Genomic DNA, 15,908 nt, shown 5'->3' with positions numbered 1-15,908 from the left:
AAGCCTGAAGTAGCAACACTTAGTTTGAAATTAATATCAGTGATGAAAATAATGGAGCAACCAAACGAAAATAATTGAGCAACTAAAAGAAAGTGATCTTGCCCTGAAATAAGTGAAAAAATATGATCTTGATGCCAAAGCAAATGATATTAAACTCTTGTCAGCCACAGTGAAACAACAGATTTTATTGGCACTTAATGTAATTATGTAATGATGAATGTACTGCAGTGGCAGTGCATCTTGTCAGCAAAATTAGTAATAGCTATCTTTATTCTTAGGCCTGTATTAAACATACTGGTTTGCTTTATAATTGCTTTATACTGTGATGGATTGAGTTATGATACATTGGTACTGCAGAATGAAGATGTAAGTAAAGAAGTATCCAAAGATGCTGGAAAAAAAATGAAAATTGTTAACATTTTTAAACACCTTAGAGATATTTAATTATCTTTGAAGCTATTAAATTATGGCAGCAACATTTTGAACAGTAACAGAATTAATACTGAAGCTTCCAAGCCTTTGAACTTTATTCAGTCATGGTAGTGTAGCGGTTAGCGTAATGCTTTACAGCGCCGATGACCCGGGTTCAATTCCGGCCGCTGTCTGTAAGGAGTTTGTACGTTCTCCCTGTGACTGCGTGGGTTTCCTCCGGGTGCTCCGGTTTCCTCCCACATTCCAAAGATGTACAGGTTAGGAAATTGTGGGCATGCTGTGTTGGTGCTGGCAGCGTGGCGACACTTTTGCGGGCTGCCCCCATAACACTCTGCACAAAAGATGCATTTCACTGTGTGCTTCGATGTACAGGTGACTAATAAAGATACCTTATCCTGTTTGAGGGGCAGATGAAGTTGAACAGAGGTTCCATCTCTTACTATTTTTTTATAGGATACTGTGCTGAAACTTTGAATCATCATTGTACACACATCAATATAATCATCCTTTTCTGTCATATTGAAACAATCAGAATGGTTGTTCAAAATGTATATTTTATAAAATTATAAATGCTCTAATAAAGTATTCTGAAAGACATTGTGATAGTATTATACCATGAGATAGTCAATACACATCTTAGTTGTAAAATTTTGAACTTGTTTTAAAGTAATAAAATTCGCAATGGTTGTTAAGGAGGTGGACATTCATTTATTATATAGGGAGCTAATTGACGTCCCTTTTGTTTTTTATCCAGTGTATTTTTATTGCAATTCTTTGAGAGTGCGTGGGAGCTTGCTTTGTACAAATTGGCCATTCTTTTCTACATTATTACAGTGTTCATTTTAAAAACACTGGACTTCAAGTATTTTCGGGCATTATGGAAAGTGCCATAAAATAATTTTTTCTTCTTACGGGGGGAAAAAAGGCATGAAATAATGTCCTTAAGTTTTTCGTTTTCTTTATTGGTTGAGCAAGAAACTTCCTATGCCTGCCAGTGACTTGGAATGGTTGATTTGGTGGAAAAATGTTCTGGGTGAAATGAAATTGTTATTCTTATTAAAGAGCACTGAAAGGTTTAATAGCTCTCATGGTAGAACTATTACATAACTTCATTTTCCTTTAGGGTGTAAAGGGCATGATATGTATGTGATATTTTTTGTGCTCTGCCCTGCCACAATGATTTTGTGTATTTTAAATTTCACATCCAAGTTGAAAGAGCAAAGCAAAAGGTTTGCGAAATGGGAAATTGTTAATTCTTGTTTCTTTGGGAGAGATGCCCTAAAACACAAGTCTGAGAAATGAAATGGATTGTGGCAATTTTTTTTTTCAGGGTAGCACATTTTATAGTGAATATTTGCAATACAGTAAGATACAGATTTTTGCATGAGCACCCAGTGGTATACTGTTTCCTTGGCTTAGATACTACTAGTATGATTGCTTGGATTCTCTGAAACATTTTTGTATTATTTTCATCAGATTCACATGAGTATTTCATGTTATGGATGCAGAGAAGATGCAACTTAGCTTTAAGACCTTTGAATGTGATATATTCCATGATGCAAGAGTAAAGTGAACTGTGGATTTTCCATCTTTTGATTAGAGGTTACAGAGATGATATGACAATCATAAACTAACCTTTTTTTTAAATTTAAAAATCAGTAGAAGTTAAAGGCATTTGAGTACATAAAGAATTGAGCTTGGAATTGTTTTAACATCTGCAATGATGTGATAAGTAGTCACAGTTAAAACATGCCAATGATTGTCTTGGTTAAGGACCTGGCACACAGAAGTTCAGTAGTATTCAATGCTGATGGTGTGTACACTACTGAATTAACCTTCAAAATTGTGCAAAGGAAACTAGGTAAATCCTAGGGAATTGTTGGCAATATGGAATAGAGAGTGAATGGACTAAATGGCAGTGAGGTTATGGGTTAAAAGAATGGAATGGGGTGAGAGTTGACTGCTGACCATCAGTGGTGATGTTGGTTGGGAGGCAGGAAGAAGGCAGGATTGAGGCGTGCTGGGTGGGGATTTACCTTATCCTTGGTGAGTAGGATGCGTAGTGGAATGACAAACATTATAAATAACTAAAGGGAACCACCTGGGTCAATATCATGCTGGAACCTGCTCTGAGAGATCCTCCTTGGGTAACATGAATGCCTGCTTCTACAGGAATGGCCTACATACTATACAGCCCACTTGGTTGCAAATGAAAGTGTTTTAAGACATTGTATTGCACCACGTATTGGATGATGCAATACACGTATGGTTCTTTTGAGCATTATGCATTAGAATCATAGAAATGTACAGCACAGAAACAGCTCTTTTGGCCCACTTCGTCCATGCTGACTGTGATGCCTGTCCATGCCAATACCATTTGCCCGCATTAGGCCTGGATCCTTCTGTCTTTCCTATCCAAGTACCTGCATAAATGCCTTTTAAATATTGTAATTGTATCTGCCTCCACTATCTCCTTAGACAGTTTGTTTCAGATATTCACCACCCTTTGTGTGGAAAAACGTGCCCCTCAGATCTCCTTTAAATTTCTCTCCTCTTTTCTTAAACCTGTGCCCTCTAGTCCTAGACTCCCCTGCCCCGGGGGGGGGGGGGGGGGGGGGTGGGGGGGAGATTTTGATTATCTGTCCAATATATGCCCTTTCATAATTTTATAAATCTCTCTAAGGTCACCCCTAAGCCTCTGCCCTCCATTGCTAGAATAAATCTAGCTTATCGAATCTCTCCTTACAACTATAGCCCTCCATTTCAGGTAACATTTAGATGCATTTAGGAACATGGAATGAAAATTGTGGATGTTGTGTTCCTCATTGTAAATCCCTGATTTACGTTCGTGATTTATTTTTCATAGAAATTGTATCATGTAGTGCACAAAACCTGGAGCAATGTGATTTGATTTCCAAGCAGTAATTTATTCCAACATTTATTAATTAATGAGCTTATGGATTGCATTTTTGCTTCTATTCTAACTTTAGTTATGTTTCTAATTAATGTGAAGCACGGATGGTAAAATTGGCATCTAGGTTTGCTATTGTCCTAAAAGACAGTAATGAGAAATATCCTTGTGAAAATTATAGACCCGTTTACATGGTGGTTGAACTCTGCAAGGTGTTGGCAAAATCTTTACCACATGCTTGTAAGCATTATGAAACTGATCAGTTATTTTAAAAGACTTTGAAATCTTCCACCATCACAATTTCTGCACCATTGTGTACATTAAACAGCAAGATGCCAATCTCTCAAGATTTGGCTTATTCTATGTTGGCACAGATCAAGACTATTAAGGTTCATCTGGGATGTCTGTGGCATTTCCTATGGAGATCTAATGACAGGCTGCAAAAGATTGTTTTCTGTGGCTGACAGAGCAACATATTTCACAGAGGTGTGTTCAAACAATATTTGTTAAAAGGAGACTGTGATTATCAACTTGAATTCCTGGGAGCAGTTTGCAAAATGGTGTGGCAGAAAAGCATTAACCAAGGCTGATCCTACTTTTATAGGCATCATATTGGAGCTCAACAGGAGAAAAGGACAAATTAAAATCTGTCAGCAAGACTGCAAAGCAGTGCCTTTTCTAGTACTCAAAATGCCTTCAGAAATTTGGATTGGGATACTGCTTTATTTTAGATTGCAGCTTTTGCATCAGCATTATATCAGCATCAGGCATTATAAACTTTTTTTTTGAGTGGGACATCTGGTTTTCTGTGCACCCCTCTCCGAAATCTTCTCCAAACTCAGTGATAGCCATAGAGAACCCCAATTCATTTTGTAGAGGGAAAACTAACACAAAGCATCCATGCACCTGGATGGCTCTTAATAGCCCTTTTGTATTTGTCATGCAGTGAAGATTGAAGTAAATTTGACCCATTTTCTATCCACAGCTAAAGCACACAGATACAAGCCCAAAAGAACTGACATTGATCATCCCTGTTGCTGGGTAATGATTTGTGACCAATTCAGATTCATGTGTAGCTGTATTAATGAAGACATTCAATGACACTCTCAACTTTCCAGTTGCAGTGCAGCAGTTCTCCAAATAAATGGTCTTTTTCACCTGCGAATATTAGAAATACACCAGTCAAATAAAGTTCATTTACTGACACTATACACCCTTTGTTACATCTTTGTGATGCTGCTATCAAATGGCTGGCAAAGGTTTAATTTAGAGATCAAATTAATCAAGACAAGTTTTGTGGATGTGTGGAATTCAATATCTTTGTATTTTAATTGGGTTCTCAGTTCCTTTGGCCATATGATAACTGTTCCTACTATTTCTGAATCTGTAGCAGCATTTTTACTTGTCCCTTTTAAATAAATTAATAAGCATTTGCAGTATTGTATCTCTGAGATTGTCATACAGGTTGAAGCTCTCTAGTCCAGCATTCTGTGGTCTGCCAACTCCCACGATCCAGCATGTTTTGAATTTGTAGTACAGGTTTATACTAGTTGACTAATTCTGACTAAGACCTAATGAAGATCAAAAACTAAGATTTGCGGTAATCTCTACTTAATTAACCTACCAGTGCAACTTTTGTGATCTCAGCCAACAGTGTTTCTGATTTACGGAAACTTCAGATTACTGACAACTTGGGAACCCTTGTGTGATCCGGGCAGTGTCTATAACAAAAAGAACAATTCTCCTGCTCAGAATATTGATAAATTGGTTTATTATTGTCACATGTACTGAGGTACAGTGAAAAGCTTGTCTTGCATACCATTCATACAGATCAATTCATTACAACAGTGCATTGAGTTAGTACAAGGTAAGATAATAACAGAGTGCAGAAAAAAGTGTTATAGTTACAGAGAAAGTGCAGCGCAGGTAGAGAATAAGGTACAAGGCCATAACGAGATAGATTGTGAGGTCAAGAGTCCATATTATCACACTAGGGAACTGTTCAATAGTCTTATAAAAGTGTAATCGAAGCTGTCCTTGAGCCTAGTGGTACATGCTTTCAGGCTTTTGTGTCTTTTGTCAAATGGGAGGGGGGAGAAGAGAGAATGTCTGGGATGGCTGGGGTCTTTGATTTTGCTGGCTGCTTCACCGAGACAGCGAGAGGAAGATGATTGGGGCAATTTCTGTGGTCTGGAACCAGTGAGGTCACAAGGGTACTAGACTGGATAGTTTCGACCTGTGTCATGTTAGCTCCTTTTTCAGCTTCCAGCTAAAATGAAAGTAATTTTTGCTGAGCTCCAATAAATTGAGTATCATACAGTTCACAACTTTAAAGTGGCTTTCATTTACTTAAAACTTCAGTTCAATACACAATATGCACGAATGTAGACATTAATTTTAGTGTCTGATTTTGTGAAGTTCCATTAGTTGTATTGACTTTTTTTCACCTATGGTCAATTATGTTTTGGCATTTCTGGCAGACATTTGTCATTTCTGATAATTGTGTTTCAAAATGTTCCCTTGTTGTGTGCCTTGTTGGTATTGTTGAATAATGTATTAAATATAGATATTAAACAATATCTGTATATATTGTTGAAAATCTATGTATTGTTGAACAATATATGCCTTGGGTAGCATTGAGCTTGTTTTGTCTGTCAAAACAAAATTCTAACTGTAAGCTGCAGTCAAGCTCTAACATTGCAATAGGCAAGTCCATGAGCAATGCATTGTAAACATCTCACTAAAATGCTCATTTTATGCTCTTAGCATTTGGTACATTGAGAATTATACTGCAGTCTAAACAGCAATGCAGAGTAAATACAATTATTTCTGATCCTTAATCACATTTATTAAACCATGTGTAATATTCACAGAATGGATGATTAGAATTTTCTTTATGATCTCCACTTAAATTTTGTCATTGATCCTCTTGCAAGAGTTATTAAGTCAGCTGTCATGTGGCTTATGATTCCTGTTCCATGACTCATCAACATACGTATATACTTTCAGTTCTGGCTGAAGCTACATTAAAATCCAGAGTTCATCTCCCACTTATTATTGGAACACATCCTTCATCATACCATAGTATGAATTAATGACGAAGCTCTCTACCATCATCAAATTTGAGTGAGTTCATTTGAACTTTAAGGAAAATTTGTATATTTTTTGGAGCCTGAGTAAAAGCATATGAATGTGAAAGAAGCTTTAGAAAATGCTCTTGAAAGTCTGCTTGCAGTGGCAAGTGTTAAACAATTTTAGCTCTCATTACCTTGACCCAAAGAGCAGATAGTAATCTTAGTTTATGGAGCTGTATCACTGGCTTGATTGAATTGGACATAAACTAGGAGTTGAAGTCAGTCATTCCCTTAATCACTGGGTCTAGAGAAAAGAGCATTTTTGATACGAGGAGTGTGTGAATCAGTCGATGTGTTCCATGGAACCTTACAATGCTGATAGATTTTTTTGATGTGCTGACAAATTCTTGAATGTTTGAAAATTGGTATTGTCTCTGACTCTTGACATCTCTACTTGTAATGACCAGCATTTATTTCTAGAGAAAGAGGCCAAGAGAGTAAATGATTTTTATTTGCTAATAAAACAAGCCTGGTGTTACATTTTGGTTTTTCTGGAAAATGATTAATTTGTGTTACAGCATAAAGGGCACTTTCATAAGCACACAGACTTTTAAGCTGAAATCAACATAGTTATACATGCCTAATGTTGAATATTTTGGTGTGGGACTGACAAGTATTTTTTAACTACAGGATATCCCAATGAAGATTACATTTGCCTGTCTACTGTAAAACACTGTAAATATCTTACAAGCAGACCATATCCATTTCAGGCAAAAATAAGCATTTATTTAGAATTAAATTTGTGCACGGGGCAAAACACTCAATACAAGGTCACTGACCTCATACACATACACTGAATATATACATAATAGATTAAAAATAAATTTTCCCTGACAGACCATAAATTGAAATTCAGTCTATTCAGGGACTTAATGTGGACTTGGTTTAAAATGTTATTCGACCCAGATTTAGTAAGAATTTTTTAAAACCATATTTTAATGTAGAACTTAAAGGACACGTTAATCCATAAAAAAATGATCTGTAATTCTTGACACTGTTAATTGGGACTAGAAATTAATTTGCATGATGTCCTGTGGATCTGTATCAGTTCCTTACAAGGATATACAGGAGAATTTTCTAATCGTGTAAATTGCATAATTTCCTGGTCTTTATTGTGGTCATGTGCAGTAACCACACAATTCCAGAAGTTGTATGGGGGCATAAACTTGCCCTGTAAGATCTCCTGTCATGAGGGAGCTCTTAATGAGCAGTTCTCACAGGGCCTACATTGACTGACCTAATGCCAGAATTGATAGACTGGATTTGGGAGTGAGCACTCCAGTTCAAGACTGGACATTGTGGCAGCAGGCAAAGAGAGTAATTGGGGCTTCCCTCCTATCAAAGAAAGTGCAAGATGTTACATGCAAAATTCATCTACGTCTGGTTCACTGGTGATGAATTTATCATTGTCTTCCATGCTGGCCTTCATGATAACGACCCAGGAAAAGATTAATCTTTGTGACGTTAAGGCTTGCTTTTAAGTTTGAGGCCAACTCCGTTTGTCAGTCATGTACGAGCACTTTAGTGTTTTAGCGATTATGTCAAAAATGCATTGCATGCCTGTTGTTGTTGCATGGCCAGTGGCCTGTATGTTAGGTGCCAATTATAATTCCCAATATCTATTTTGTGCATTTGGAAGTGCTGCAGTGATCAATTTTATGCTCTAATTCAGTTGCGTAGTGTATGGCAAAAAACATAAGCCTTTGAATTTTTAGGCCAGGGAGCTTGTCTAAAGGTCTATTGTATGCAAGGGAGCAAGTAATAGTCTCATTGTTTCCATATGAAACCTGAGTAATTGTGAGTTTGTTTCTATTTTGTGTCACATGATTTAAGGTAATGTCTGATGGAAAATCATACAAGTAAATTGAGCACACACCATTTTGTCAGAATTGTCAGTGGAATAATGTACCATTTAATTTGTGATGTCTTTGTGGAAAAAAAGAATTTTGTTTGTTTTGTACTCTCATTAATGAATAACAATAATTAAAATGTCAAGGAATTATATTGATGTTACATTATTTCAGTCCTATCACATAATAGTGGTTTTGAAATGAGAGGTATAATTAAAATTTTTACCAAAAGAAAGTGGCCTGAAAATTGTAGTACACTATTAAAGGCAAGCAATGTAGTTCTGCCTGGTGTGCCAATAACTGCCTTGATTGTGGATTTGCCACTGTAAACAGTAGTATCAGAGGTCCAAGGTTTTGCATGCTACTGAATAAAGATTGAACTTTGTGAACAAAAGTATGCCTCTTGGGGCTGAGGTTTTGTCTGGGGAGCAGGGGTGGGGTAGGTGTGGGGTTGTACGATGATGGGGGAGGACAAGATTGTGTCCAGGAAGGTGGCCATGGTTGGGTGAGTGGTGGGGATTTGGTGTGTGTTTGGTTGGGGATCATGGTCACTGTTCAGAATCCTGAAGTAAATGGGTCAGTGGTTTGGGGCCTTGGGGGGGCGGGGGGTGTTAGGGTCTTCGGATTTGGGAATGGGCATTGTCTGGGTGGGGGCTTGTGGTGAATGGGTGGAATTGTTACAGTGTTTTTTGGAGATGAGATGGAGTAAGGATAGAGAGTGGGGTCCTGGTCTGGTGGTGCATTGTGAAATATAGCTCTTCTGGAAGTGACCAATGAAGAAATATCCATCATATATTTGTCTCTTTTCTATGTCTCCTACATTGATGACAGTGACGCCGTGATTCTGCATAACTGTGACTCATATGCAGGGAAGTGTTTGGCTGAGTTTCTGGAATTATTGAAAAAGACTCTGAAATGGACTTTATCTTGTTTGATTCCATCCAGAGTTTATTCCAGTTGTGTCTGCATTGGAATTGCATTAGCCCCACTTGCTCAGTGCTGATGTTATCTAACTGTTAGGCCAGTGTGTTTTTAATGTCAATGCACCAAACCAACTCTGGACACGATACTAATGTCATTGCATTGGTGCAGAAAGTTAGCACACACTTCTGCTATAAATATTCTGTAATTCTTTATGGTAAAATAATTGAGAATATATATAATTGAGGAAATGCTTGTTAAAAATATTAAATTTAATTTGGAAAGTTCATCTGAAAATATTAAATGTGACATTTCTTTAAAAAAATTACCACAGTTTTGAGTTTGAAATTGTTCTTGACCTTTTCAACTTCACAAAAGCCTTCAACTGTCAAATGAGAGAGATTGTGGAGAGTCTTAGTCATTTTTGGTTCACCTGAGAAGGTTGTCTTCATTGGCACAATGATGGATTCTAACCAATGGGTGCACCATAGAACCAATTCACCACAGATGAGAGTATTCGAAGATGAAGTCCTGGTTATTTACCAGCAGAAGTGATCTCTGTTCTGTAAGATTTGGAGGCTTTGACTACCAGGAGCAGGCACCTCAAAGCACTGCAGACTTGACCACTGATGCAGTCTCCACAGTGTGCACCAAGTTGAGCAGCAGAATAAACATACCAATCAACATGGCCTTCCAGGCCCACCCAGACTCTAGTTATGCTCAGCCAGCTTCATTGAATAGACCACATTGATCACATGCCTGAGACCAATCTGACTTCTGAAAATAACACTCTGAGCTCCTTTACGAGGACAGAGAAAACACCTCCAACATGTTCTCAACACTCTTCAAAAATGTGAGATCTCTCTGACACCTGGGAACCCCTGGCCTGCATTTGCTCAAATTTCAAATGAGTATCTGGGAAGGCACTGACCATTTCGAGTCTCTGTGGGAGCATGCGTGGGCCACATGAAAGTAACCGATGAGTGCAGAGCCTTCCACAAACTTGCCCATCCATCCTGATGAATCTCCTATCCCAACTGGGCCCATGGAACCTGCATATCCCTTGTCAGCCACCTCAGAACCCACAGAACTGGAGTGAAACCAAATCATCCTCCACCTTGAGGGACTCCATAAGAAGAAAAAGAAATCATTCCAAAGGAGTGCACATACTCACTGCAGAATATGCAGTTGATTTTTGTTTGCATAGTTTTTATGGTACTATTGGGCATTTGAACATTTCAGTGTGAATTTGTTGATAGGGTGTAAAATATTTGGTGTGATGGGATCTCTGTTATGTAAACTTTTACAGTTCTATTAAACATAAATACAACTGTAAGAAATTTATGGCAACTTGAATATTGAAATAAAAATAGTTCTGATGTAATGAACTTCCTATGCATTGGTTCTAAGCCATTGTGTACAAATGGCTGTTCACAATAAGTGCCACTTTATCTTGTACATTTTATGCACTACTACAGTATCCATTTCTTCTACACAATGGGGTAGTTTCATTGGACATAAGGTAATATTTGCTAAAATTTGCTTAAGGCAGGGCAGGTGACTCACAAAGTAATTGCATTGCCAAAGTAAATTTACTTGTAAACAAGTATTATTAAAGACTAGAGACAACAAAAGCCACAATGACTTCTCCCAATGAAAGCATGTTAATTATTTCCAGAAAATGCAGTGAATGGAGGATATAGCTACTTCTAATTTATGCACAGGAAATAAATCAATCAATCATTTTTCAAATACACTAGACACAGCAGGGTACTTGTACACAACAAATTACCTTTTGAAGGTAGTCACTATCTTAATGCGGGATATGAGGTCACACAGCAAACTCCCAGAATCAAGAATGTGCTAATGCTCAGAGGTGTTCATTGAGAAAGAAATATTGTTCACTATGTCTTTGTAAAGAAACGTCCTCTAACTTGCTGTGATCAGTGTTGCAAGAGATCTATTAACTCTATGTAATATTAGTTGGTGAAGGGTCATATTATTTTGTGAAATGATAAATTCTGTGTGTTAATTATCCTCTTTGGAAATCAACTATATACAAATTATGATGTTCTTTGTTTCTGAAGAAGTTGGTGCTGGAAGAGATGCTGCACCCAACAGTTCTTAGCTCATCAGTGGTGCTGACTTTGATAATGTTTTGAACAATGGTGAACACCTAACCTAGTCTCTCCTAATCCTTTTGTTATTTGCTTGATGGGGTCTTGAGATTGTGGAAGTGTTTGTGACATAAGCAGAGTCATGGCCAGAAGAATAACCTGCAGTCAGAAGCTTATGCTGTCTGAGAATAAAAGGATTTATTGAGAAGGTTGCAACTTTTGCAAGATAGATTGAAATTACACTTTTCCTTACCTGTGATAATAGCACAGATTCTCTTTAAATTTTCTAATCTTCAGAATTTCTGCTTTTCAGGTTGCTATAAAGATAGTAGATAAGACACAGCTGGAAGAGGAAAATCTGAAGAAGATCTTCAGAGAAGTTCAAATCATGAAAATGTTAAGGCACCCTCACATAATTAGGTTGTATCAGGTGAGACAGTTACACCTTTTATAAAATTTAATTTGCATTTTTTATTTCTGTTAGACCATTAATATCAAGTACCTTTGTTATACTGATCAAAATATTTCTACTTTTACTGGAAATTAATATTGTGCAACAAATATTGTAACTAAACAGCTCATCATTACGAATCATTTTACAAAGCTTAAATACTGCAAAACTGAAACAAGAACAAAAAGTGTTGGAAAGAGTAAGCCAGTCAAGCAATATCTTTGAGAAAGAAAAACTCTTGATTTTTACTCCTGAAGATAACTGGGCAGGTAGATAAGGAGCTTAAGAAGGCATGTAGGATACTTGTTTTTATTGGAGAGGCATAGAACATAAATAAAAACAAACTACTGGAGAAACTCAGTAGGGCCAGCAGCATCTACGAAGAGAGAAACAAAGTTAATGTTTCAGGTCAATGATTGTTTATAGAATTAGAAAATGAGAAAACAAACATATTTTGAGTTGTCGAGAGGTAGAGAGAACAAAGGTAATGTCTGTGATATGGTGGCGATCAAGAGAATCCAGATGACACAAATGTGGTTGGTGCTGTCTGAGAAAGGATGGTGATTCCTTATTAACCATGGCTGATCTGTCTTGAGTAGGTATGAATGTAGGGAGACGAATTGGGATAGAAGAGAGGAGAAAACTTTGAGATGCAGAACACAGCAGATGTTGGAAATCTGAAATAAAAGAGAATGGTTGAAATACTCAGCAGGTCGGGTAACATTTGTAGAAAAAGAAGAACTGAGTTATTGTTACAAGTAGCTGACCTTGCATCTGAACTGACCAGTGTTCCTTGAGTGTATGTTGGGCTTCAATAGAGTAGTATTGGAGGCCAGAGACACAGAGAGGTCAGAGTAGGAATGGGATGGAGAATCAAAGTGACAGGCACTGGAAACTCAGGGTCACCCTTGTAGACTAAATGGGAATATTCTGAAAAGCAGTCATCCAATCTGCATTTGGTTTTCCCAATGCAGAGATACCATATCATGAACAACAAATGCAGTACACTAAATTGAAAGAAGTGCAGGTGAATTGCTATTTCATTTGGAAGGAGTGTTTGGATCCCTGGTTCATGGGAAGGGAAGAAGCAAAAGGGTAGATGTTGCATCTCCTGCTTTTGAATGGGAAAGTGCAATGAGAATGGAGATGGAAGAGCAAACCAGCGAATCATGGAGAAAAAGGGGATAGAGGAAAGGTATGTCTGTTTGTGGCATCTTATTGAAGGTGACAGAAAGTAAGAAGGATGATCCATTGAATATGGTGGCTGGTAGAGCAGAAGGTGAGGACAAGAAGACCCCAATCCTTTCTGTGAGTGATCATAGATTCATAGAAATATACAGCACAGAAACAGGTCCCTGGGCTCAATTTATCCATGCTGATCAAGATGCCTATCTAAGCTAATCCCATTTGCCTGCATTTGGTCCATATCCCTTTAATCCTTTCCTATCCATGTACCTGCCCAAATGTTGTAATAGTACCCACCTCTCCTACCTCATCTGGCAGCTCGTTCCATATACCTACCACCCTCTGTGTGGGGGGGGAAAAAAACTAGCCTGTTAATCTCCTTTAAATATTTTCCCCTCTCACCTTAAACCTATGCACCCTAGTTTTAGACTGCTCAATCCTGGGAAAAAGATTGTGACCCCATCCATGCCTCTCATAATTTTATAAATCTCTGTAAGGTCACCTCTTAGCCTCCTTCGCTCCAGGAAAACAGTCCCAGTCTATCCAATCTTCATCCTAGTGAATCTTTTCTGCACCCTCTCTAGCTTAACCGCATCCTTCCAATCGTGTGGTGACCAGAACTGTACACAATATTCCAAGTATGGTCAATCAAAGTTTTGTACAAGTCTGACACAACCTCTTATACTCTGCCATGGCTGATGAAGGCAAGCATGCCAGTCACCTTCTAAACTACCCTGTCTACATGTGTTGCCACTTTTGGGGAAGTTATGTACTTGTATCCCTAGGTCTCTCTGTTCAACAACACCCCCAGGGCCTTGCCATTCACTGTTTATGTCCTGGCCTTGTTTAACTTCTCAAAATGCATCACTTCACACTTGTCTGGATTAACTTCCATCTACCATTCCTTTGCACACTTTTCCAATTGTCGATATCCTGTTGTAACCAAAACAACCACCTTCACTGTCCACTATATCACCAATTTTAGTGTTATCTGCAAACTTACTAATCATGCCAGCTACATTCTCATCCAAGTCATTAATATATATGACAAACAACAGGAGACCCAGTGCTGATCCCTGCACACCACTGGTCAAAGGCCTTCAATCTGCAAAAACAGCTCTTCACTACCACCCTCGTGCCTCCCAACACCGAGCCAATTTTGTATCGAATTGGCTAGTTCACCCAGGATCCTATGTGTTCTAACTTTCCTGACCAGCCCACCATGTGGGACCTTGACAAAGACCTTGCTAATGTCCATGTGGACGACGTCCACAGCCCTGCCCTGCCCTCATCAATCCTCTTGGTCACCTCTTTTTTAAAAAAAAACTCAATCAAATTTGAGAGACTTGATTTCCCATGAACAAAGCAGTGATGACTACCCCTAACCAGTCCTTGCCTTTCCAAATGCAAATAAATCCTGTCTCTCAGAATTCCTTCCAGTAGCTTTCCCACCACTGATATAAGGATCACTGGCCTGTAGTTCCCTGGCTTGTCCTTGCAGCCCTTAAATAAAGGTACAAGATCACTTCTCAATCTGTTATACCCAGAGGACTCGCTTGATCCCAGCTGCCTAAACCTGACATATGCCTCCATTTTCCTTACCAGAGTATCAATATCTCTCGTCAACCAGGGTTCCCTACTCCTGCCAGCTTTGCCTTTCACTCTAATGGGAACATGCTGGCCCTGAACTCTTCCTATCTTATTTTTAAAATCCTCCCACTTGTCAGATGTTCCTTTACATGCTAACAGCCTTTCCCAGTCAACCTTTGCAAATTCTTGCCTATTACCATCAAAATTAGGCTTCCCCAATTGAGGACTTTAATTTGTGGACTAGTCCTATCTTTTTTCCATTAGCAGAATTGTGGTCACTGGTGGGAGGAGAGGGGTTGAGAGCTGAAGTGCTAGAAGTGGAGCAGATATGATTAAGAGCCCTGTCACCTTGGGTGGGGTGGGGGGATAGGAACATGTGATGAAGACTTCTCAGAAGCATCTATCTGGAAAGTTTTATTGTCAGAACAGATGTGATGGAGTCTGAGAAACTGGGAGAATAGAATGGTATTGTTATAGGAGACACAGTGGGAGGATGTGTAGTCAGAATAAGTGTGGGAGTCTGACCCATGGAATACAAAAGCAGGGAGGTCACACTAGAACTGTATAAAACATTAGTTATCCCACAGCTGGAGGACTGTACACTTTTACTGAACAAACTGGGAAATGTGTGATAGTGTTGGGGTGCATGGAGGATAGTTTTATGAGGGCTGCCTAATTATGATTATGAGGAAAAACAGTCAATGCTGTTTCTTTTTCCTTTGCAACAACTGGAACTGAGGGGAGATTTAATTGAGGTATCTAAAATTATGAGAGGCCTAGGCAGGAAACAAAAGGACCCATTTCCCATATCAGAGAGGTCAGTAAGTGGAGGACATAGCTATGTTAATTAGTAGAAGGATTGGGTGGGTGGGAGTGGTGGGACTGAGAACTTTTCTAGACAATAACTGTTGGGGTTGTGGAACTTGCTGCCTGAAATGCTAGCCACATTTTTAAAAAAACCTGAAGAGCAATGGAACAAGAGTTGGGAAGTGGGATTAACTAGTGTGGATATGGTGGTCCAAATGGCCTCATTCTGTGCCATAAGTGTCTTGGATTTCATGTAGTTGGCCTTTTGTCAATTCTGATCAGTGGCCATTCATCTAGAAATGTTCTCTCTTTCTCTCTCCACAGATGCTGCCTGATCTTCTATTTCCATATTTTCTGCTTATTTCTTGTAAAAGAACCACAGTGTACAGTTTTAAAACTGCTTATATGTATTTTTAGAAGCAGAATGGTATTTGGATTGCAGTTTTACTCTGGGTTGAGTTAAAGTAATGAAATCTGCATTTACTTTGATTCAACCATTGTTTTGTACTC

General features: G+C 38.4%; 1 protein-coding gene across 3 annotated transcripts in view; it reads left to right on the top strand.

Moving 5' to 3' along the window:
- The window catches only part of sik3 (SIK family kinase 3), a 244,102-nt gene that overhangs the window by 106,148 nt on the left and 122,046 nt on the right, over positions 1–15,908 (top strand). For all 3 annotated transcript variants that reach the window (XM_052039992.1, XM_052039991.1, XM_052039989.1), the window contains exon 2: positions 11,679–11,795. In XM_052039992.1, coding sequence (XP_051895952.1) covers positions 11,679–11,795 — 117 coding nt within the window. The remainder of the gene's footprint in view (positions 1–11,678; positions 11,796–15,908) is intronic.

The sequence above is a fragment of the Pristis pectinata genome, chromosome 27 (assembly GCF_009764475.1).
Source record: "Pristis pectinata isolate sPriPec2 chromosome 27, sPriPec2.1.pri, whole genome shotgun sequence".
Lineage (NCBI taxonomy): Eukaryota > Metazoa > Chordata > Chondrichthyes > Rhinopristiformes > Pristidae > Pristis > Pristis pectinata.
Note: the sequence above shows the minus strand (reverse complement) of the source record. Positions and strands in the feature narration are given on the sequence as shown.